Source organism: Aspergillus stella-maris, assembly GCF_047715825.1.
Source record: "Aspergillus stella-maris strain CBS 113639 unplaced genomic scaffold BDV14scaffold_20, whole genome shotgun sequence".
NCBI classification, from domain to species: Eukaryota; Fungi; Ascomycota; class Eurotiomycetes; order Eurotiales; family Aspergillaceae; genus Aspergillus; species Aspergillus stella-maris.
Window position 1 is genome coordinate 279243 of NW_027396814.1, and position 19843 is coordinate 299085.

At 52.2% G+C, this 19843-nt stretch overlaps 9 protein-coding genes across 9 annotated transcripts; 7 read left to right on the forward strand and 2 right to left on the reverse strand.

Moving 5' to 3' along the window:
- Window positions 1-473: 473 nt before the first annotated feature.
- Window positions 474-2610, forward strand: BDV14DRAFT_208312 (uncharacterized protein; the record flags this gene model as incomplete). Its single annotated transcript, XM_073775364.1, has 4 exons — window positions 474-773; window positions 853-1088; window positions 1182-1411; window positions 1462-2610. The coding sequence occupies 4 exons, from the start codon at window positions 474-476 to the stop codon at window positions 2538-2540; spliced, it is 1845 nt and encodes a 614-aa protein (XP_073629297.1). The 3' UTR covers window positions 2541-2610.
- An 83-nt stretch (window positions 2611-2693) lies between these two features.
- On the forward strand, window positions 2694-4771 carry BDV14DRAFT_47300 (L-lactate dehydrogenase (cytochrome)). The gene is made up of 3 exons (XM_073776852.1): window positions 2694-3015; window positions 3068-3381; window positions 3450-4771. Exons 1-3 carry the CDS (start codon window positions 2907-2909, stop codon window positions 4527-4529), a joined length of 1503 nt encoding a protein of 500 aa, XP_073629298.1. The 5' UTR covers window positions 2694-2906; the 3' UTR covers window positions 4530-4771.
- A 649-nt stretch (window positions 4772-5420) lies between these two features.
- Window positions 5421-7094, forward strand: BDV14DRAFT_171452 (S-adenosyl-L-methionine-dependent methyltransferase). The gene is made up of 2 exons (XM_073768400.1): window positions 5421-6033; window positions 6085-7094. Exon 2 carries the CDS (start codon window positions 6092-6094, stop codon window positions 6962-6964), a length of 873 nt encoding a protein of 290 aa, XP_073629299.1. The 5' UTR covers window positions 5421-6033; window positions 6085-6091; the 3' UTR covers window positions 6965-7094.
- A 120-nt stretch (window positions 7095-7214) lies between these two features.
- On the forward strand, window positions 7215-9988 carry BDV14DRAFT_171454 (putative C6 finger domain protein). The gene is made up of 5 exons (XM_073768401.1): window positions 7215-7514; window positions 7568-8592; window positions 8641-8727; window positions 8778-9545; window positions 9630-9988. Exons 1-5 carry the CDS (start codon window positions 7338-7340, stop codon window positions 9805-9807), a joined length of 2235 nt encoding a protein of 744 aa, XP_073629300.1. The 5' UTR covers window positions 7215-7337; the 3' UTR covers window positions 9808-9988.
- On the forward strand, window positions 9989-10742 carry BDV14DRAFT_171455 (uncharacterized protein). The gene has a single exon (XM_073768402.1). It carries the CDS (start codon window positions 10052-10054, stop codon window positions 10571-10573), a length of 522 nt encoding a protein of 173 aa, XP_073629301.1. The 5' UTR covers window positions 9989-10051; the 3' UTR covers window positions 10574-10742.
- A 15-nt stretch (window positions 10743-10757) lies between these two features.
- On the reverse strand, window positions 10758-12283 carry BDV14DRAFT_47341 (bZIP transcription factor). The gene is made up of 2 exons (XM_073776854.1): window positions 11935-12283; window positions 10758-11878 (listed from the first exon to the last, which is right to left on the reverse strand). Exons 1-2 carry the CDS (start codon window positions 12086-12088, stop codon window positions 11088-11090), a joined length of 945 nt encoding a protein of 314 aa, XP_073629302.1. The 5' UTR covers window positions 12089-12283; the 3' UTR covers window positions 10758-11087.
- A 1338-nt stretch (window positions 12284-13621) lies between these two features.
- Window positions 13622-14727, reverse strand: BDV14DRAFT_47323 (oxygenase MpaB family protein). Its single transcript, XM_073776853.1, has one exon. The coding sequence runs from the start codon at window positions 14639-14641 to the stop codon at window positions 13730-13732; it is 912 nt and encodes a 303-aa protein (XP_073629303.1). The 5' UTR covers window positions 14642-14727; the 3' UTR covers window positions 13622-13729.
- Window positions 14728-15367: 640 nt separating this feature from the next.
- BDV14DRAFT_199138 (DUF3712 domain-containing protein) lies at window positions 15368-16772 on the forward strand (the record flags this gene model as incomplete). Its single annotated transcript, XM_073773168.1, has 4 exons — window positions 15368-15627; window positions 15675-16096; window positions 16141-16265; window positions 16314-16772. 4 exons carry the CDS (start codon window positions 15368-15370, stop codon window positions 16770-16772), a joined length of 1266 nt encoding a protein of 421 aa, XP_073629304.1.
- Window positions 16773-17375: 603 nt separating this feature from the next.
- BDV14DRAFT_171459 (aromatic amino acid ammonia-lyase) lies at window positions 17376-19713 on the forward strand. Its single transcript, XM_073768403.1, has 2 exons — window positions 17376-17603; window positions 17658-19713. The coding sequence occupies exons 1-2, from the start codon at window positions 17431-17433 to the stop codon at window positions 19609-19611; spliced, it is 2127 nt and encodes a 708-aa protein (XP_073629305.1). The 5' UTR covers window positions 17376-17430; the 3' UTR covers window positions 19612-19713.
- The last annotated feature ends 130 nt before the right edge of the window (window positions 19714-19843 follow it).

The window sequence follows — 19843 nt, forward strand, 5'->3', positions numbered from 1 at the left end:
CCCGAACGCATTCCCTCCTTGTCTCTTGCATAATGTTAATTTAGAACCTCCATAAGAACTATCTTATTGGAGTCTAAATTTCTCTTGATGCATCGGCACCTGCCACCGCCGGTTTGTATACGCGGGGCGCTTCCACCGTCCCGAGGTCAAGCACGCACAGCCTACAACAACTGCCGATGGGGTCGACTAATCTCTTTGAACAGACGATAGTACCTGGTCTAAGACTTCTGTACCCTGACTAGTCAATGCTAGTCATCTTTTAAATCGGGCAGCGCGTTATTCTAGAGGCAGCGCCAGGAATTGCACCTGGTCTGATGGCAAAGGTCGTTTGCGTTGGCACAAATATATAATTAACAAGCCTGGAATGTACATTCCTGTTTCTTGAATTTTTAATCCAGCCCAAGTAGCCAGCCAGTCTTTCTAAAACTCGATACATCATTATTCAATCTCTTTATACCAGATTCTGGGCAAACATGGTCATACTCCTCCTCATAACCGCTCTCTTCCTCGGGGCGACCAATGCCTCAAACCCTTTCTTAATCCGATCTCCCTTTACCCCCAAAGCCCCCCTATCTTCCATAAATCAATCGACATGGAACGCCCTCAGCACCCGAGTCAACGGCCGCCTCTACGACGGCGAACCCCTATGGGCACCCTGCTACACCCACGTAAACGGGCACACCCAAACACCAGACCTCGAACAGTGCGCTCTACTCCAGGATAACACCAGCAATGCAACGTTCACATCGGCGCAGTTTGCAGGCTTTCTGAATGTACATCTCACCCGTGCCTCAATTCTTCCTCTCCCTTCATCAAGAAGTCAGCTAACACAGGTGCGGTGTACACTCATAGACAAATTGGGCCGCCTGCCAAACAACAGGCGCAAAATGCTTCATTGACGGCGCTACTCCTGGGAACAAAACCTGTTATCAGGGGAGCGTGCCGTCCAAATACGTTGATGCGCGATCTGTCCAGGATATCCAAGAGACTTTACTTTTTGCTCGCGAGCATAATCTGCGCCTTGTGGTTAAGAATACGGGGCATGATTATTCGGGGCGGAGTAGCGGGGTGGGCGCTTTGGGGTTGTGGTATGCACTCCTTTCACTCCGTTTACTTTCCTCCATGTTGCTTTTGCGCGAGCTGGCCAGAAGTGGAGAGATGTGCTAAGATTATATCACTAGGACACATAACATCCAGCCCGAATTGATCCTCGAGAAGGACTTTATTCCAGACGGTTGTTCGGAACCGACCGGAGACGTCATCACTTTCGGCGCTGGGCAGCAATTCCAGGGTATATACGCTTTCGCGCACGAGCATAACTATCGCGTTGTTGGGGGAAGCTCGAACACTGTTGGTGCAGCGGGGGGTTGGATAACGGGTGGTGGACATAGTATGGTTTCGAATGAGCTTGGTGAGATTCCTCTCCCCAACTGAGAAGTAAGAGGGTACTAACAACTACAGGAATGGGCGTCGACAACGCCCAACAAATCAAGGCTGTTCTTCCGAACGGGACATACGTCACAGCTAACAGATGCCATAACCAAGACATCTTCTTTGCGCTACGAGGCGGCGGCGGCGGGACATTCGGCGTCGTAACGGAGATGAGCATGCTCGCGCACCCCGAGAAGCCTACTGTCGTGACAGTCGCTGGCTTCCAGAATATCAGCTCAACAGCCGCATCGGAATTGATCCATATTACCGTGAGCAACGCTGACAAATGGGCGTCTGAGGGTTGGGGAGGCTATATCCAAATTGGGCCAATCGGGGCAGGGACCACAAGTTTCTTCATGGCTACCTCATTGCTTAATCTTTCTGCTGCTGAGGTATCTATGAAGCCCGTGATTGATCTTGCGGAGAGACTTGGGGCGTCTGCTTCAGCGACTGTTAGTTTGTCTCCGACTTACTACCAGGTGCTTGATGGGCTTGTTTCGAATGAGGCGTCGCTGGTGCTGACGAGGGGTGGTCCCATAGCTATGTCCTCGCGGATCATACCGCAGGAGAACTTTCTAGGAGCTGATAGCCAGGAGGAGCTTTCGTCAGTTCTCTATGACATACTCGAGAGCGGTTCTGAGGAGACTGATTATGAGATCGACGCGATCTTGCCGCCTCTGTTTATCTGCGTTACTGCGCCGACGATCTACTCTCGAAGTCTGCCTGAGTCGGATGAAGCTGATGGACCGGGGGCGTCTGCGATAACCCCTGCATGGCGTACTGGACTCTGGCATATGATCCATCTGCGTGCGTTTGCAAACAGCGTAGTTGAAGACGCGGAGGTAGTCAGGGATATTTTCCAGATCGCACATGACACGCTGGACCCGCTCCGTGAGTTGACACCCAATGGAGGAGCATACGGCAACGAAGCCGATACCTTCGAGACCGATCCGATCAGTGCTTTCTGGGGCGAGGAGAACTACGCGCGATTGCTGAGGATCAAGGAAGACGTCGATCCGACAAATGTGTTAAGCGTACACCAGGGGGTTGGCTGGAACAGCGGGGACGAGCGATGGAGGTGCTACCCGGATGTTGACAGAGAAGCATGAAATTTGCCATCGCGAGATCGGATAGTTGATGCAGACTGGTTCGGATGTTCAGTAGACGGTGAAAGTGCCGGTAACCCACGTAGTTGATGATCGGGCTGGAATCGGCCGAGAGACAGATCGCCCGAACCAGAGAGACTGAGCGTTCCCCGCCTCGCCGCCTTCAGTTTTCCCCGGATAACTCAGCTAAGCCCATTCGCTGCCACTCTCATTCGCTGTGCTTTATCCCGAGGTTTCTCTCGCCTCGAGGCCTGATATAGGTAGCTGGTCCCTTTTATATCCGCTCGTCCTTCTCGTTTCTTATCGCACTTCTTCCTTCTTCCTTCCTTCTCTTCCACCTCCCACTACCCTTCACATACCACAATCATCATGACAAATAACAAGTTAACGGGCGCTGCCGTCGCCCAGCACAACTCCAAGGACTCTTGCTGGGTCATTGTCCACGGCAAGGCCTACGACGTCACCGATTTCCTGCCAGGTATGTCGCCTCCCCCAATTGACCTTATCCCGTCAGTATACTGATCATTTAGAACACCCTGGTGGCCAGAAGATCATTCTCAAGTATGCCGGCAAAGATGCGACCGAGGAATTCGACCCCATTCACCCTCCCGACACACTCGACAAGTACCTCGACCAGTCGAAACATCTCGGAGAAGTCGATATGGCGACCGTCGAGCAGGAGGAAAAGGCACATGATCCTGAGGAGGAAGCTCGTCAGGAACAGATCAAGCGCATGCCTTCGCTGGCAGCTTGCTATAATTTGCTGGACTTTGAGGCGGTTGCTCGGAGCGTTATGAAGAAGACCGCTTGGGCTTATTATTCCAGTGGCGCGGATGATGAGATCGTATGTCCAATGGCCCCGAAGTGATTTCTGGATGCGATTAGAGACTAATCTCTCACCTTTTGCGATAGACCATGCGTGAAAACCACTCTGCTTTTCATAAAATCTGGTTCCGTCCACGGATCCTCGTCGATGTCGAGAACGTCGATTTCTCCACAACCATGCTGGGTAGCAAGTGCTCGGTGCCCTTCTATGTCACGGCGACCGCGCTCGGAAAGCTGGGTAACCCCGAGGGTGAAGTCGTGCTCACGCGCGCAGCACACGACCATGATGTCATTCAGATGATCCCAACCCTCGCCTCGTGCTCCTTTGACGAAATTGTCGATGCTCGCCGGGGTGAGCAGGTTCAATGGCTGCAGTTGTACGTGAACAAGGACCGTGCGATCACCAAGCGGATTATCCAGCATGCCGAAGCCCGCGGGTGCAAGGGTCTCTTTATCACCGTCGACGCTCCCCAACTCGGTCGCCGAGAGAAGGACATGCGATCGAAGTTCTCGGACGTCGGATCAAACGTTCAGTCAACAGGAGGTGACTCAGTTGACCGCTCTCAGGGCGCAGCGCGTGCAATCTCGTCGTTTATCGACCCTTCGCTCTCATGGAAAGACATTCCTTGGTTCCAGTCAGTTACGAAGATGCCCATTATCCTTAAGGGTGTGCAATGTGTGGAGGACGTCCTTCGCGCGGTCGAAGCGGGTGTGCAAGGTGTCGTACTCTCTAACCACGGTGGTCGCCAACTGGATACCGCCCCATCGGGCGTTGAAGTTCTAGCTCAAGCCATGCCGATCCTGCGCGAACGCGGTTGGGAGAACCGAATCGAGATCTTCGTCGACGGTGGTGTTCGTCGTGCGACGGACATTCTGAAGGCCGTGTGCCTGGGTGCCAAGGGTGTTGGTATTGGCCGCCCGTTCCTGTACGCCATGTCGGCTTACGGTCAGCCTGGAGTGGACCGCGCTATGCAGCTCCTTAAGGACGAACTCGAGATGAACATGCGGTTGATCGGCGCGCAAAAGATTGAGGACCTCAATCCTAGCATGGTGGATGTGCGAGGATTGGTTGGCGGACACAGTGCGTCGGTGCCCGCGGATACGCTGAGTTTGGGGGCGTACGACCCTCTGCAGGCCCCGCGGTTCAGCGAGAAGGCCAAGTTATAGGCAGAGATGTACAGAGTACAGCGAGCTGGATATACTCAGTTAGAATGTAAATATACCCCAGTTAGAGTTGAAGTCCAAAGCACTTTTTTTCAACAACACCATCCTCTTGAAAAGTCACGACCCATGCCCTGTGAAGATAGAAAGTACCTGGATTCTGCAGACCCGACACACCGGTGCTCTCCGTGCGTTAACGGCGAGTCCACTTTGGGCTGCAGAATCCCTGCTGGTGCTTTCCTGAAACCGCCCGAGCGGGGGATTTTCAACGGTCACCAATGTGACTTTCTTTCTTTGTTTTCCGACGTAAACTCAATTGCACATACTTGAAACATGACAGCTGCGTTTGCAGGACCTCCTATCCGAGCTTCAACCTGACTCTATTCCCTGACTCTTCCGGTCTCCCCTTCTTGCTCCATGTTCCCGGTGTAGCGGTAATGGTCCTACACTACACGGGCCGCCAAAGTGGGCTCCCGCTGATTGCGAACCAACAATTCACCTTCTTCATCCATCTCTTATCTTCTTTTTTTGGACGGTCCCTCACGTTCTAGAAAACCTAGAAATCCAAGAGCAAGTTCGCGCGTTCCGCTAGAACGGGTCGAAACGATGAGGTGGCAGGATCCAGCTCCTTCGCCCTCTGATCCGGGCTAGACTCGACAATCGCCTCGATGCACATCGCCGTCGGCGTCGCACCATCAGTTCGCCAGTGACACTACCACGGCCACTCGCTCGATGGGAGGACGATGGTTATCCACCCTTGACACCGGGCTTCTGGCTGCTGGACCCGGCTGCTAGCGGTAGCTGCGGCTGTCTAACAGTCTAGTCCTCTAGTGCAACTGCAAAACGGCTTACTTTGTGTACTCGACGTCAGAATCCGACTCGTCACCTAGTCTGCGACTGGACAATCGCAATGCTGGGCATCCTGGACTGGTGACGGTGGGCCAGCAATGGTTAAGTATAATTTTCCTCCGGCCGTTCATTTCCCACACCGTTCGTCTCGTCCCGTGTCCGTCTCCACACACACATTCATTGCGCTGGGTCTGCCTCTGGGTCTGGGACTTGGACCTTGGCTTTGAGTTTGCGTTTGGAGCTGCATTTGGCTGACGGTCTACTGTTTTCTTTGTTGTCTTTGTTCCGTTTAATTTGCCGCGCTGCCCGGGCGCTTCGGGTTCTTTGCGCATACGGGGTTGTTTTGAGTTTGTTCTTTACATATGTATACGCGCCCTTCCTAAATTGCTCGCTTTTTTCTTTTGAGGTTATCAGACTCGATTGTGATTCTCCATCAGCAACATGACGCGCAGCAATGAACGAACGGCAATGGTAGGAGGCGGATACTACAACAGGAACTCTACCCTCCAGGCTTTAGTTGCAGAAGAGTGTGGTGGCTTGGTGACTCCTGCTGATGTTCAAGGTTTGAACTTTCTCCTGTTCTTCACAACCTTATTGACTCGAATCTGCTAGGCAAGAGAATAACACTGGCCGACTATGGGTGCTCAGAGGGTTCCAACTCGTAAGCCACCTCACGGCTTCACAGGCCTGAGCACACCCGCTGACCAAGCAGGGTGCGAATGTTACGGAGAGCCTTCGAGTCACTACCAGAAGACTGTTCTATAACAATCGTATTCAACGATACGCCGGCCAACGACTACAACAGTCTATCAACAACCATAGACCACTTCCTACGGGTTCCAGAAGTCACAAACTCTAGAAGCATCATGTCGCTGATGGCACCTCAAAGCTACTACGATCAAATTGTGCCTAATGAGTACATTGACATAGGCTTCTCTACCGCGTGTTTGCACTGGATCAGTTGTCTCCAGCCAGCAAGTGGTGACCTATTACCGATTGACGCGGATGTATCGGCGGCGGTACTGGCGGATATCACGCGTTTCCTACACACCCGCTACCACGAGGTACGGCAAGGCGGCCACTTGCTTCTCAGCTTCCCCGTCGACGGCGAGCTGAGTCTCAAATGCGCCTACACCTCCATTCTTGAGTCTCTGCACGACCTAGCAGCCGAGGGCACCATATCAAAAACCGCTGCCTCCAAGTTCCGCCTTCCCTTCCACTTTCGAACCCCAGAAGAAATCGCCGAGGCATTGCATGCAGTGAGGGGACAGTGGCAGGTTGAAGAGCACTTTACAAGGGACGTAGCGCACCCGGCGTTTCTACAATTCCAATCGAAACTCGCGAACTCCTCGTCCGGCGTCCCTGATCCCACCGACCTGGACACTTACTGCCAAGCTATCAGCGGTGGGTTTGTTGCGATAATCGGTAACACAGTGGTTGATACAGCGCGGATGCTGGAGGATAAGCCAAACTCTGCGGATACTATCCGGACGAGAATGGTGGAGAAGCTGCGACAGCGACTGAGGAAGAGTGACTTCTGGAAAGTCCCGCTGGGCAATAAATATGTGTTCCTGAAGCTAAGGAAGATATAGGCGAGATTGATTGGTGGTTTGCGAGAGCCAATTGAATCACGAGATGCTGGGTATAGGACAGGCTGGACCTTTTGTATTATTTCACAGACATACTTTACTTCTAATTGTCAATAATATTTGTTGCATGTGTATGTAGGTTATTTGCAGTAGTTGTAAGCAAGCTGCAATCTCCGGGGGCTGGTTGGCGGTCGGCAGGCCCCGCCCGTGACCAGAAAAGAAAAGAGAAAGCGCTGTCAGTCATCTTCACTCCATCTCTCTTACATCTTTTCCTAACCTCTCCTCCAATTCAATTCAATTGATTCCATTCAATCAGTCTCTTCAAACCAGTAAAATGCGCCAATAAATAATACAATTGACAACCTCATCATGCACAATGAGCAAGCGCCCTCTCGAAGAGTCCCCATCCCGCGGCGACTCTGCGCCGCCAGAGCATCTGAATCATAACCAGAACCACAACGGCCATCTCCCCATCAACGACCTCCTCTCCCCAACTCCCGACCAAGGATCCTCCTCTTCCTCAAAGAAACCTCGCAACTTCATCGCGACGGTGGTAAGCCCCTCTCTACAATTACTTACAGAAAGTCAAATCTAACCCGAGTATAGGCCTGTGAAACATGCCGCCTCAAGAAAACGCGCTGCGACGAGTCGCGGCCGAAATGCGGGCTTTGCAAGTCGCTTGGTCTTGAATGCGTGTATAATGAGCGCAAGACTTCGAAGCGTGACCACTCGCTCACGCTTATCATGAGTACCCTCCATCGATTGGAGACGAAGCTTGAGAGTTTACCTGGGAGTGTGCGCGAGGAGATTCAGTCGTTGCAGGCTTTGCAGGCGCAAATTCCGCGGGGACCTGAGGGTCTGTCGCAATCTTTGACGGAGACGGGTACGCCTGGGCGTGTTACTACTGCGCATGCACATGCGCACGCGCATTCGCAATCGCATTCGCATTCGAATTCGTTGTCGAAGCCTGTTTCCATTGGGACGCCGCAAACTCTCATTCCGTCGGGCGAACCGGAGGTGTTTGAGTTTGATGAGCGGCCAAATGCTGTTACGGCTAATGGGTTGGTCTCGATCTCGTTCAGTCAGCATGGGGTTGTCCTTTGGCCGGGGGCAAGGGAGGTTCTTCCGCAGCGACTGCTGGACGCCCATGAGGAGCTGGGCAAGAATTATGTTATTGACACGGAGATGAATCGGCCGCCACTTCCGATGTACTTTGATCCGTTTCCTGCGCAGGCGGGGGACGTTTGGTTAGAGACTTTGCCGTTGGCAATGATCAAGGGACTCTCCACTGCATTCTTTGCGACATTTAACCCGTTTACGCCGATCATCGACAAGAACTTCTACTTTGCGTTTACGCTTGGCGCAGCCATTGAGAGTGGCTTTGGGTATACGATGGAGAGTTGTTTGGTATTGAACATTATGGCGCTGGGCTGTCTGGCTGTTCATGCACATCACGAAGGTGACTATCCACTGCCGGGCACGCGGGGAAGCCACTTCGAGCCACCAGATTGGATGGGGGTTGTGCAAGAAGAACCCCCTGGTTTGCGCTTTTTCAATGAGGCACGAAGACGGATTGGGTTTTTGATGTGTGACAATGATATCCAGAGCTGTCAGTTTTATTTGCTGTCATCGTGAGTACATCATCGATAAGCTTTTGAACTAGTGTTAACAGTACGAAGGGTCTACTACTCTCAGATCCTACGGCCAATGGACTCATGGGCTATGATTCACCGCGCTGCCACAGGTTGTCTCGCGATCCTCACAAAGTAAGCTCTCGCCAGCCTTGTTTCCATAGTAGGTGCTAATAGATCATCAGCCACGACGTCAATTTCGACGAATGGGAAGGTGACATGAAATCCCGCGTCTACTGGAACTGCCTCATGAACGAAACAATCCTCGTGCAAGAACTCCATCTCCCACCAAGCGGCCTCTCTCGCTTCGAAGAAGTCGTCCCAATACCCAAATTCATCGGCTTCGAGACACTCGGCTTCATGCCATCCCGCTTCTCTTTCACTTCCTCCTCCGACGATGGAATCGACGACTCCTTCTTCCAGTACCACTTCCTAGCGCAGGTCGCGCACCGCATCATCCTGACGCGCATCCGGCACTCGCTTTACTTCTATTCGGACTCGGGGACGTTTCCTCGACCAGCTGTGAACGGCGAGTTGCATCATCAGTTGGGACAGTGGAGGGCTAACCTTCCGCCCGGGTTGCAATTCTCAGACACCGGCACAACTATGACAAGTACCGCCGTAGCATCGCCTCAAACAACCACTACCTCTCCAGCCGCAGCCCAACAATCCCCTCACCCACTAACACCCAGAACAACAACCCAAACAACCCGCCCTCTAACCCCCGCCGTCGCAGTCGCAGAAGCGATGCTAAAAGGTCGTTTCATCACCGCAAAGTTCCACATCGGGCGGCCGTATCTATACAAAGCACTCCGCATCCCGCATCTGCTTTCTGAAGATGACTTTGCTCAGCTAAGATCTGGATTACAAAACGCCATGGATTGGCCTATTGCCCTGGGACTATTCAGGGACATGCGCAGTTGTGTCCCCATTAAGTTTGCTTTCTGTTCACAGTGCGTTTGTCTTTACCTCCTTGTTCCCTTCCCCTTCCCAACCGCCTCTTCCAAGGTGAAACGACTAACATGTACTCGATGCAGATTCTTCGGCCAAATACTCCTCTTCTACTGCATCGCCAACTCCCCCGACGCCCGCGTGCGCGGGACATTGCCGAATGGCTGGGAACGCTGGAACCAAGATATGATGCGGTTCCTGGAGGACTGCGCGCTGTATAGTCCGGCTGTGGCGAAGGATTTGGAGTTGTTAAGGTTGTTGTGATTTCCTTTTGTATCTTGTTTTATCTCGTGTTTTTCTTTTTTTTCCGGAGTGTGTAAGGAGTTCTGATCTTTGGTGTCTGGCGTTTTGAATGAGGATTGGTATTTTATGTGTTATATATCTCCATTGGCTTGATGGTTTTCGAAACGGAGGAATTTAGTGTAAATATTTACTGGTATGATATTTTTCACAGTAAAGTCTATATGATGAACCACTGCAAGAGACAGTAAATTCTAGTTCCAAATCGATGCCAGCCGAGTTCCCGAGTTCCATGATATGGACAGGCACACGAGTCAAACCACTTACTAACCCGCAAGCAAGTTCTAGATCCTTGGTGAGGGAAGTACGGAGTAGCTCCTATAGTAACCGACGCTTCAAACTACGGACCAGGCAGTTACAGTCAAGAACAATGAAGGCGCCAGGTACAGGGCACCTTAGTCCGGTCCTAAGTCGAAGCGGGTCTTTGGAGCTCCAAAAGGTGCAGCGCAAGGAGACCCGATCGACTGCATCGTCTGTATCGCATCAAGGTTATCCCAGGCCTTCACGAGGACAGCGGACCTGTGGACCGTCATTGAGTAATCATTATCTTCGGACTACCCCGTTGTTGGATCGCGTGAACCAAGAGTTGCCGTATTTTGGGGTTCGAAGATGTCCTTCTGCAAACGAGGCGTTGAGGGAAGATTCCCTGAAATCGCGTATTGCCGTTAAGGTAAGACGTACTCTGAAGGATTTTTGGACTTGGGTGTACCTTCGACCTCCGAGTACATGAACGGTTGCGGTGCGAAGAGAATGGTGCATATCATTGTATAGATGCAGAAATGAGGTTGATACTGTGTAGATATTGGGATTCGGGATCTGGTGTCTTGATACTGGCGATACTCGGCAGTTTCAACTATCCAATATCCGAGAACACCGCTTTTTTTTTTTTTTTTTTTCTTAGCCAATGCCGGTGCCAGTACCAGTTGCGAGCGACTGGATGAATATAGGTAGGTGAGTGCTTCAGCATTTTATGAGCGCGTGGCTTTTGAGAGTCCCCAAAGCGTCGTGATCCCCAGCATGCGAAGATGACATGGGCAACGGCAAGATGCTCTGTTGCTCGACAAAAGTGGCTATTATCGCCTTGACGGATGTCGATGAGGGTGGACTATCGAGGTGGCGAGGCTGAGATTTGGAGAGGCGCAGGTTGGCGACTGCACGCGCCCTTCCCTTATTCGTAGAGGTGTCTCCTTACGCTGACTGACGTAGGTACTCGACAATGAAGTAACAAATTATTTAATTCTTCATTATAGATATCGAAATATCATCTTTTCACCCCGTGATGCTCGCCACCGATTCGTCGACTCGAGCAACTCAGGACACCCCGCTACAACCCATGGCCACCGACGGAGGAAGCTCTCAGAGACCTCCCAATTCCGAGGCTCATGAGGCTCCCCCCACACTAACAGCCCGCAGGCTTCATCCGTTACATTCCAGAACCCCATAATATCAAGACAAAGCGGATGATCGTCAAAGTCCCCTGCGTTTATCAAATTGTCCCGGATGCGCGGGAACGGGAAGAAATCCAGCCAGGGATGATGCTGCATCTTGGTCTGCAACTTTGTAGGGCGGAGACTAACCGGTAGGCTGTCCTCGGCTACATAGCCCGGCAGCGACGTGCTAAAGGGCGAGAGCGCTTCGTCCTCCATCCACTCGGGCCCCGCGGACATTCCTAGTGTTTGCATGTTGCTCATGAATGCGCGGAAGACGTTGACTTTGCAGAGTGTTAGAAGGTGGTCTGCGGTTGGGGAGCCACGAACATAGCTTTCCACGGCTTTTTGGCTGAAGTGCTCGAGGAGTTTGTCGATTTCGTCGCCGAGGAAGCACATCCTTCGCTCCCAGCTTGCTACTGCGGGGTGGTTTTTTGGGTAGAGGGAGAGGGATGTTGGTGAGTCTGATGAGGAGGCGGAGGAGGAGGATGATGATGATGACGTTGATGTGGATGATCGAGGTAATAGTGTGACTTCGCCTTTTGCGATCATTTCTTCGATTTGTTCCTGGATTGTGACCTTCTTTTGTAGAGCGCGCTTTCGTTGTCCTAGCGAGTAACATCCAGTTAGACATTGCTAACGACGGTAATTGGCAGGTACTCACGGAAAGCGCGCTGGTTGATGCGGTTCTGTCTCTTTCGTCGCTCCTTGGGGTCGAGTCCCTGACCGGCCCACTCATCTTCAGCCGGGGCGGCGGCGGACTCATCGTACCATTGGGGTTGCGTTACAGGAGAGTCGGTCTCTACGGCGATGTCCATTGTAGCGATCGAGTAGATAGTGGATGAGCTGACAGTCAGCAATGGCAAGAAGTCTGGAGAGATGAAGAAAGATCCAGAGATGCGCGTTTTATCCAAATGTGTGGGGCCGGAGTTAAGCACTTCCCACGCCAATTGCTGACACTGGCTATCCTTGGCGTGACTCAATGCCTCGTCTTTTATTTAAACTCCCCCAGTTTCCTTTCACTTTGACCGTCTGATAAGACTTGGAACCTACGATCGGCTTCTACTGGCGCGGTGGTGTCGTAGTGATTGGTTGTGTTGGTGTTGCTTAGAAATCGCAGGCGCGGAGTTAGAGAACCCCAACATCACGTCCACCGCTCAACTACAAAGCCTCTCATGATCGCTCTCAAGTCTCCAGTCGTTTCATACGGCGCACCACTGCACCAGCGAACGAAAAATGACTGATCTCCAGCCGGGAGAATCTCGATAGTCCTCGCGCTAGACTCGGGGAGACAGCGACCGTCGAAAATTTGCGCTGGAAGTGCATGTCCATCACCCCCGCTACATCTCCGATCGTCGCTGAAGCACACGGGCGGCCCATGGCACACCCTCTCTTTCGCCACGGTCGGGCAAGCCACCGCACGCGACGCCCAGCACGGTTGAGCTGAACCTGTCGTCCGAGTACGAAGTGTCCCGTGCTTCATTTGATCAGTCATGATGGGCAAGGAGAGCAGTGCTGCTAGGATTGGACCTCCGTCTAAAGTCTCGAGTCTTAACCTTTGAACAGTCGTCGGCTAGGTACCGCCAAGACTGAGGCGTGACGAGAGTATTTCTGCCACACAGCTGTGCGCACCCAGCGCCTAGACCGAAGCACGCAGCACAGTACATACGATAAACCGTGCCCCTCTCACATCCGACCTGCAGCCTCCTAAGCCAAACATCATCTCTCACAAGCACGGTCGCCTTCTTCCTCATTAGTGGTTACACACCGTTAGTCAAACATTGAGTAGCGGCTACGTACCGCTCGACGCAAGGACTGTTCGAGCTTCCTTGTTTTGGTTTACTGTTACGCAGATACACATGCGCATAGGCATTTCAGAGACCCTTGCGCTGCGCTCGATAAGCCTCTGTATGGTCTTTACTCTGTACTCTGTACATGTTTGACATCGTCGTCCGACGAAGCCTGTGCTGAGGAGGCTGAGGCTGCGGCTGAAGCTCAAGCGGCTTTGGGAAACCACCAGAATGGCATATTGCGGGCAAAGCAGAACGGGCCCGGCGGATTCATGAACCGTTTGCAATGGGTTTCATTAGGCTTTGGTGTACGAAGTACCAAGGCCATTGTGAGAAGCTTGGTTCTTTCGAATGCATCCATCTCGTTGCCTGGCGATGTTCCAACTATCGAGCTTCGATCCACTCTCTGTGTCTGTGCTCGATGACCTGCTCATGTCCTTCGAATACCTGGTAAGTGATGACACTGGATTCTAGATACTCTCGAAACAGTAGGTAAGTCGTCATATCGTATTAGCACTAATCATACGGAATGTATATATTATATTGGGTAACCAGAAACAAGAAAAAAACAAAACCAACCCAGGGAAATTCGAACAATCAATCAACAAATAGAACCATGACAACCTCACCCGTCCAATCCCACAATTTACCCCAAGACTCAATAATAAATCAAGCATTAATAATCCTCCTCACTTCCCCCAAATAAAACTCCACATGCCCCCTCTTCCAACCCCCTGGCAAAACAGGGTAAACGGGCTTCACAAGCCCCATAGCAGTACTATACATCGTCCGACTCCCCACCGTACTCTGCAACCTATAACCACTCCTCACATTCTCAGGCAACATCTCAATCGTCACAGCGCGGAGAACAGGCTTGGTGAGACTCATACTCCTCGGCAAATCATCTCTATTCGGCAAGGACGCCGCGAAATCTTGTGCTGCTGCTGAGACAGTGAGGTTTGCGATAATTTTATCGAAATAAGACCAGAATTTTGCACGGCTAGAAGGCCATGCACCTGGTGCAAGAAGAGTCGGACTTAGATGCATAAGCACAAGGCCAAACTCAACGTATGACGCTTCAGAAGTCCGGAAATCAAATGTGCCATAGACACGCTGGTAGACGTGTGTAGCAGTCGCATAAAGCGTAGCAAGGACCCAGAGCTGTGCTTCTTGATTACCAGACGTCGAGGGGGTAAGGAACGGCGGCTGAGCTAGTCTTAATCTTCCCAGCAGCGCGGTCTTTTCTTCGCGCGTGCCGAAGACAAGGGCTGCTATGTAGGAGAGTGTACTGTTGAGTGTTGTGGGGAGGTCCCGTTGCAAGTTTCCTGGGCTGGAAGAGTTCAGGGCTGGATGGGCGGCTTGGAGAAGGAGAGCCGGCGCTGATGCGATGAAGAGGATCCCTTCGCGCAGGATCTTGGGTAGGACTTGGAGGTTTTCAAGCGTGGTGAGGCTTGGTGTGTTGGGTTCATTGTCGAGGGTGTTTGTGTTTGGGGCTGGGGTTGGTGTGGGTGTGGTATAGCCGTCTGTGTTTGTTGAGACGGGCGAGATCTCAGCGGCTTTGGCTTTTTCGTCGAGGGACATGGTGGTGGGTTTGATGGTGTTGAGTGGAATGTTGCAGGACTGGGAATACAGGTGGGACGGCGAAGATAACAGTGTGATGGTGGTGCAGTCGCAGTCGTAGCTTGTCTTGGACAACAATGCGCGACAGAAGTGCACCAACGCAGGCCAACGCAGGGGTTCACACCAAAAACGCCACTGACCAGCGCCAGAACAGGGATTAGAAACAAGTGCCGAACTATTCAGAATCACTGACGCGCGATCAACAGAGCTGTCCCAGAAAGGTATGCTGCCCGACTGTGCTTCATCAAGTGGACCCGCGCAGGAACGAAGCGACTGGAGAGAAGAAATCCGGGGATGCTGGTGATGCCTCTTGATCTTCAATCCCCCGCACTTTGCAGTCTGTCGCACACTTCTCTAACCTCGGATAAGAAGCAGAAGATAAGAGCGACCACGAGCGACAAGGGATGCGATCTCCGCATGTGACTGGATTCTGGGTCGTGTAATTGGGCGATATTGCGATCGACTTGGCGATCTGTGTATAGCGTCTTGCTTAGGGCCTAAGGGGCTCCATCTCCGAGGCTTGCTTTGCCCACTCGCTGAGACGATGATAAAGAAGGGATTTTTAGGTCGACGTCTCCCCGCATTCGCGATCGTGGAGCTGGTCGCGAGACAAGGCTTGGGTAATTCTCTTCTTTTTGTGTCTTCTTCTCCCACCTTCCAAGCCCCAGGTCAAGGCAATGTCCCGTCATGTCGTCCGACGGCTCCCTCGTTGAAAAAAGGGGAGACACTCCCAAGGGGTCCAGGAACGTCCTGGGCTCCTTGCGAGGCCCGATTGCTGGCACCGATGCTGATATCGAGCGCATTGAAAATACTCCTGGTCAGGTATCGCTGGTTGAGCCTCCGCTGAAGCAGAAGAAGACGAAACGCTTTGGAAGACATTTTGCGCGGTTCTGGTGCTGCTATGTCTTTTGGAGTGTCATCTTCCTGGCGATTTTCCTCCCTATTTTGTATGCTCTGTGCGCCTGATGTTGAAGAAAAGTGCTAACGCGAGCAGTTTTCTTGTCGTCATTCCTGCCATCGCTCAACTGGTCGTCAACAAGTCGACGCTTCTCCTTGTCAATGCTCAAATCCTTGAGCCTCGACCTGATTCGATTCTTCTCACCCTTGAAGCTGCTTTGGACCTTCCCATTGCACTGCCTGTTCGCATTGAACCCCTGTTACTGTCAATCTACGACCACCAGGCAGAAGGGAACGACACCATCTTCAAGTCCACCATCGACGGTGCCATTATCGACGGAAACACGACGCTCGGTATTCAAAACGTTAACACCCCATTGAACGTGCCCCTGTGGACCAACTATGTCCACTCAGTGGTGTTTGAGCCTCATGCTCCTTTGCCAGTCAAGGGAGAAACAAACGCATTCTTGGGAATCTTGAAGAGTCATGTCAAGGTCGACAAGGACATTCATCAAAACAGTAAGCAATCCCATGACTATAGAAAGCAAAGCTAACCAATCTAGCACTCAACAAATTCGAGGGCTTCTCCATCACGGACCCAAAACTACTGCTTACTCCCAATGAGAATGGCAGCAACCTTGTCGCAAATGCAACCCTCCCCAACCCCAGTGTCATGACCCTGCAAATCGTAAGCCTCCCTCTCGTATCTGCAGTCCCCAGGTTAACCAACATCCAGGGCACAACCTTGCTCGATCTCAAGAGCGATAACTACACCCTTGGCAATGCAACCCTCGACGACCTCATGCTCTACCCAGGCAACAACACCGTCCCCGTGAACGGCAACATTGACCTCGACTACCTAATCGATAACCTGGGCGGCATTCTCGCGACGCAAGGAGACGCCCTAAGCAAAGGATTCCTCCGCCTCGAGGCCATCGGCCGCTCGGTGGAATGGAACGGCGAAGAAGTCCCGTATTACACCGAAGCAATGAAGGCTTTGACCCTCACTGCGGATGTCGCGTTGGGCGCTCTAGTCATTAATACTCTTGACGGCGTCCTGAAGCCCAACGGCACCAATATTTTCCATAACCTAACCGACCCAGACGGGCCGACTAATATCCACGATATAATCAACTCGATCGACGACCCAGACGGCAGTCTAGGCCTCAACAAGACGGCGACGGCGTCAAGCTAGTGGCGTTCTGAATCCTGAAACAGTCATGAGTTACGATGTATATACTTGCGATTTGCTTTTCCTGCCTACCTTACTTACTTAATAACGATTCTACACGGAGTCCGGACGGCGGACAATGGAGTCCCAATAACTGAAATATACGCCGATCGCCTAATATCGCCTAATTGAAACTCCGCGACAAGTCTCCCTTTCCAGTTCCTGATAAGAACAACTGACCAAGATACCTACCTAGTCAGTTACGTACGTAAGGATTGTCCTGCATGACGTTCCAGACAAGTCATTGTGGTCCTCGTCAACAAACGCCAGTGGTGAGTAGGGCCCGTGCCAGGTCCACCGTTCATCTGCAGATCTCTATCCCGACCATTCAGACAACACACGATCTCGATCATGCAAGATTCCCTGCGATCCATCAGATCCACGCTGGCGAGACTCTCTTGCTTTAGAGATCGGTGAGCGAGCTGCGACGCCTGTCGTAGCTGAAGGGGGCGTCATGCTCTGCCTTCTGGCTTTTGGCGTCTGATTTCTCGGCGCTGACGCTGGGTACATAAGGCTGGCTGGGTCTGCTAAAGTTTCGCTTTAAAGTTATTTATTTATCTACCTGCACTTTCTTTTCTTCACTTCACCGACTTGACACCTTCTGCCTGCTTTTACATTCACCATGGGAGAAGCTTCATTTTGTGACGAGCACCAGGCATCTGGCCTGAACCTCTCCGAGTACACGAAGAATGTCCTCTCTTCGTTCCGCGAAGTGTCTAGTGCTATTGAACAGCAAAAGCCAATTACTCTAGATGGCTACTCTCTGCGCCTGAGCGATGCGTTCGCCCTCTCAAAGTACTTCATCGCCCCTTCTTCCTAAATGCGACCGTACTAACAAGTGAACAACAGACACAACGTCCCCGTCACCGTAACAACCGACCCCAACGCTCTATCCCGAATGGAAGAAACAATGACCCTGCTAGACATGGAACTCGCCTCCGGGAAAGTCGTGTACGGCGTGAACTCAGGATTCGGCGGAAACGCCGACACACGGACGAACGCCCACGAGGATCTGCAGAAGGCACTCATCCAGCACCAGAATACAGCTGTTGTATTGCCCAGTGATAAAGGGCACGAAGCGTCGAGTATTATTCGCAATTTACGCAGTCATTCGATTCCCATTCCGATTGTGAGAGCTGCTATGGCTGCGCGCGCGAACTCTTTGATTAGGGGGCACTCGGCTGTGCGTGTTGAGATTGTGCGAAATCTCGCGACGATGCTGAATGAGGAGTTTACGCCTGTTGTTCCGCTTCGGGGGAGTATTTCTGCCTCTGGGGATTTGACACCGCTCGCTTACATCGCTGGTGCGCTGGAAGGGAATGCCGATATCTGGATGCATACGGGCCACAAGGGAGGTAGAGGCGGGGAGATTGTCCCCGCCGACAAGGCGCTTTCTATGCTTGGTATTGAGCCGTTGACGCTGCGGCCCAAGGAAGGGCTGGGCCTGATTAATGGCACGGCATTCAGTACCGGTGCTGCGAGTTTAGTGCTTTATGAAGCCAACCAGCTTGTGTTGCTCACGCAGGTGTTGACCGGTATGACTGCGGAAGCGCTCCTCGGGACAGCGCGCAACTTTGATCCGTTTATTGCGGATGTAAGGCCTCATCCGGGCCAGAGGGAGGTCGCAGCGAATATCCATCGGTTCCTATCTGATTCGAATCTCACGCTTGATCATAAGCATTCTGCGTCGATTAATGAGCTTGCACAGGATCGGTACCCGTTGCGCACGGCGAGTCAGTGGATTGGCCCGCATGTTGAGAACATGGCGCTTGCGCTGTCGCAGGTGTCTATCGAACTCAATTCAACAACCGATAACCCGCTCTTCGACGCCGCAAAGGGCGAAATTCACCACGGCGGGAATTTCCAGGCGTCGGTGATTACCAACGCCATGGAGAAAACGAGTAGCGCGATGCAATCCCTCGGTAAACTCATCTTCACGCAGCACTCTGAGCTGCTGAACCCGATGCTCAGCAAGGGCTTACCTCCCAACCTTTGTGCGGATGACCCGAGTTTGTCGTATGCGCTGAAGGGCGTCGATATCAATATGGCCTCTTACATGTCTGAGCTGGGATACCTGAATACGCCCATCAGCAACTTTGTCCAGACGGCCGATGTGAATAACCAGCCTGTTAATTCTCTTGCGCTTATCGGGGCACGGTATGCGGCTGATGCAGTGGAGGTCTTTTCTCTCATGATCGCAAGCCATATCTATGCGCTCTGCCAGGCTGTTGATTTGCGTGAGATGCATAGGACTTTTGAAAGCGAGGCGAAGAAGGAGATGGTCAAGGCCACAACAGATATCCTTGGCTCTGTTACCGAGGCCGATGTCGGGTCCGTCTGGGCTGAAATAATGCACCATTGGAACAAGCACCCTTCTCTTGACCATGATGCACGCGCGAAGACATCTGTCTCGAATGCACTCGGTACACTCTTCACGCTCCTTACCAAGGCCAGTGCCGCTGCCGATTCTGGAACTGTAACCGTCGACGCCTCCAAAGTCAGTACCTGGCAAAACAACCTCACAGAAATCCTAACAAGGTCCTGCGCCGATAACCGCAAGGCATACATGGCTTCTCCACCCACCGGTAGCCTGTTATGCAGCTCGTCAGCAAAGATCTACACCTTTGTCAGACAAACGCTGAATGTCCCCATGCACAAAGGACTAGTCGACCACCCGACCTATACAGGCCCTGGTAGTGATAGTGGTGCCGAGAAGAAGACGATTGGCACGCATATCGGGACGATATATGCGGCGTTGAGGGAGGGGCGGTTTACGCGTGTTCTGGGAGAGATATTTGCTTGAGTTCCTTCCAATGGGGGTACTATTTGGGTTGATCTCATTTGTTCTGCTAGACAGCGCACCCTTTTTTTCGGGTCTCTTTTACTTACTAGATACTCCATAGAGATAGAATGATGAGTAATGATATACGTATTGTCCAAGATGAAAATGAGGTTATCCCCACGATATTGTGGAGAAGTGGGAGTCCCTCGGGCAATGCGCCGAATGCGCCGACGGGAAGAAGTCGGGTCTTCCG

What these genes read in the sequence shown, in the direction of transcription:
- BDV14DRAFT_171454 (XM_073768401.1), top strand. Translation starts at nt 7,338, where the DNA reads ATGAGCAAGCGCCCTCTCGAAGAGTCCCCATCCCGCGGCGACTCTGCG. An exon ending in TGTCTCGCGATCCTCACAAA is followed by an intron (nt 8,728 to 8,777) that starts GTAAGCTCTCGC and finishes ATAGATCATCAG; the next exon opens with CCACGACGTCAATTTCGACG. An exon ending in AAGTTTGCTTTCTGTTCACA is followed by an intron (nt 9,546 to 9,629) that starts GTGCGTTTGTCT and finishes TACTCGATGCAG; the next exon opens with ATTCTTCGGCCAAATACTCC.
- BDV14DRAFT_47323 (XM_073776853.1), bottom strand. Translation starts at nt 14,641, where the DNA reads ATGTCCCTCGACGAAAAAGCCAAAGCCGCTGAGATCTCGCCCGTCTCA.
- BDV14DRAFT_47341 (XM_073776854.1), bottom strand. Translation starts at nt 12,088, where the DNA reads ATGGACATCGCCGTAGAGACCGACTCTCCTGTAACGCAACCCCAATGG. An exon ending in CATCAACCAGCGCGCTTTCC is followed by an intron (nt 11,879 to 11,934) that starts GTGAGTACCTGC and finishes GTTACTCGCTAG; the next exon opens with GACAACGAAAGCGCGCTCTA.
- BDV14DRAFT_171452 (XM_073768400.1), top strand. Translation starts at nt 6,092, where the DNA reads ATGTTACGGAGAGCCTTCGAGTCACTACCAGAAGACTGTTCTATAACA.
- BDV14DRAFT_47300 (XM_073776852.1), top strand. Translation starts at nt 2,907, where the DNA reads ATGACAAATAACAAGTTAACGGGCGCTGCCGTCGCCCAGCACAACTCC. An exon ending in CGTCACCGATTTCCTGCCAG is followed by an intron (nt 3,016 to 3,067) that starts GTATGTCGCCTC and finishes CTGATCATTTAG; the next exon opens with AACACCCTGGTGGCCAGAAG. An exon ending in GTGGCGCGGATGATGAGATC is followed by an intron (nt 3,382 to 3,449) that starts GTATGTCCAATG and finishes CTTTTGCGATAG; the next exon opens with ACCATGCGTGAAAACCACTC.
- BDV14DRAFT_171459 (XM_073768403.1), top strand. Translation starts at nt 17,431, where the DNA reads ATGGGAGAAGCTTCATTTTGTGACGAGCACCAGGCATCTGGCCTGAAC. An exon ending in GATGCGTTCGCCCTCTCAAA is followed by an intron (nt 17,604 to 17,657) that starts GTACTTCATCGC and finishes AGTGAACAACAG; the next exon opens with ACACAACGTCCCCGTCACCG.
- BDV14DRAFT_171455 (XM_073768402.1), top strand. Translation starts at nt 10,052, where the DNA reads ATGCCAGCCGAGTTCCCGAGTTCCATGATATGGACAGGCACACGAGTC.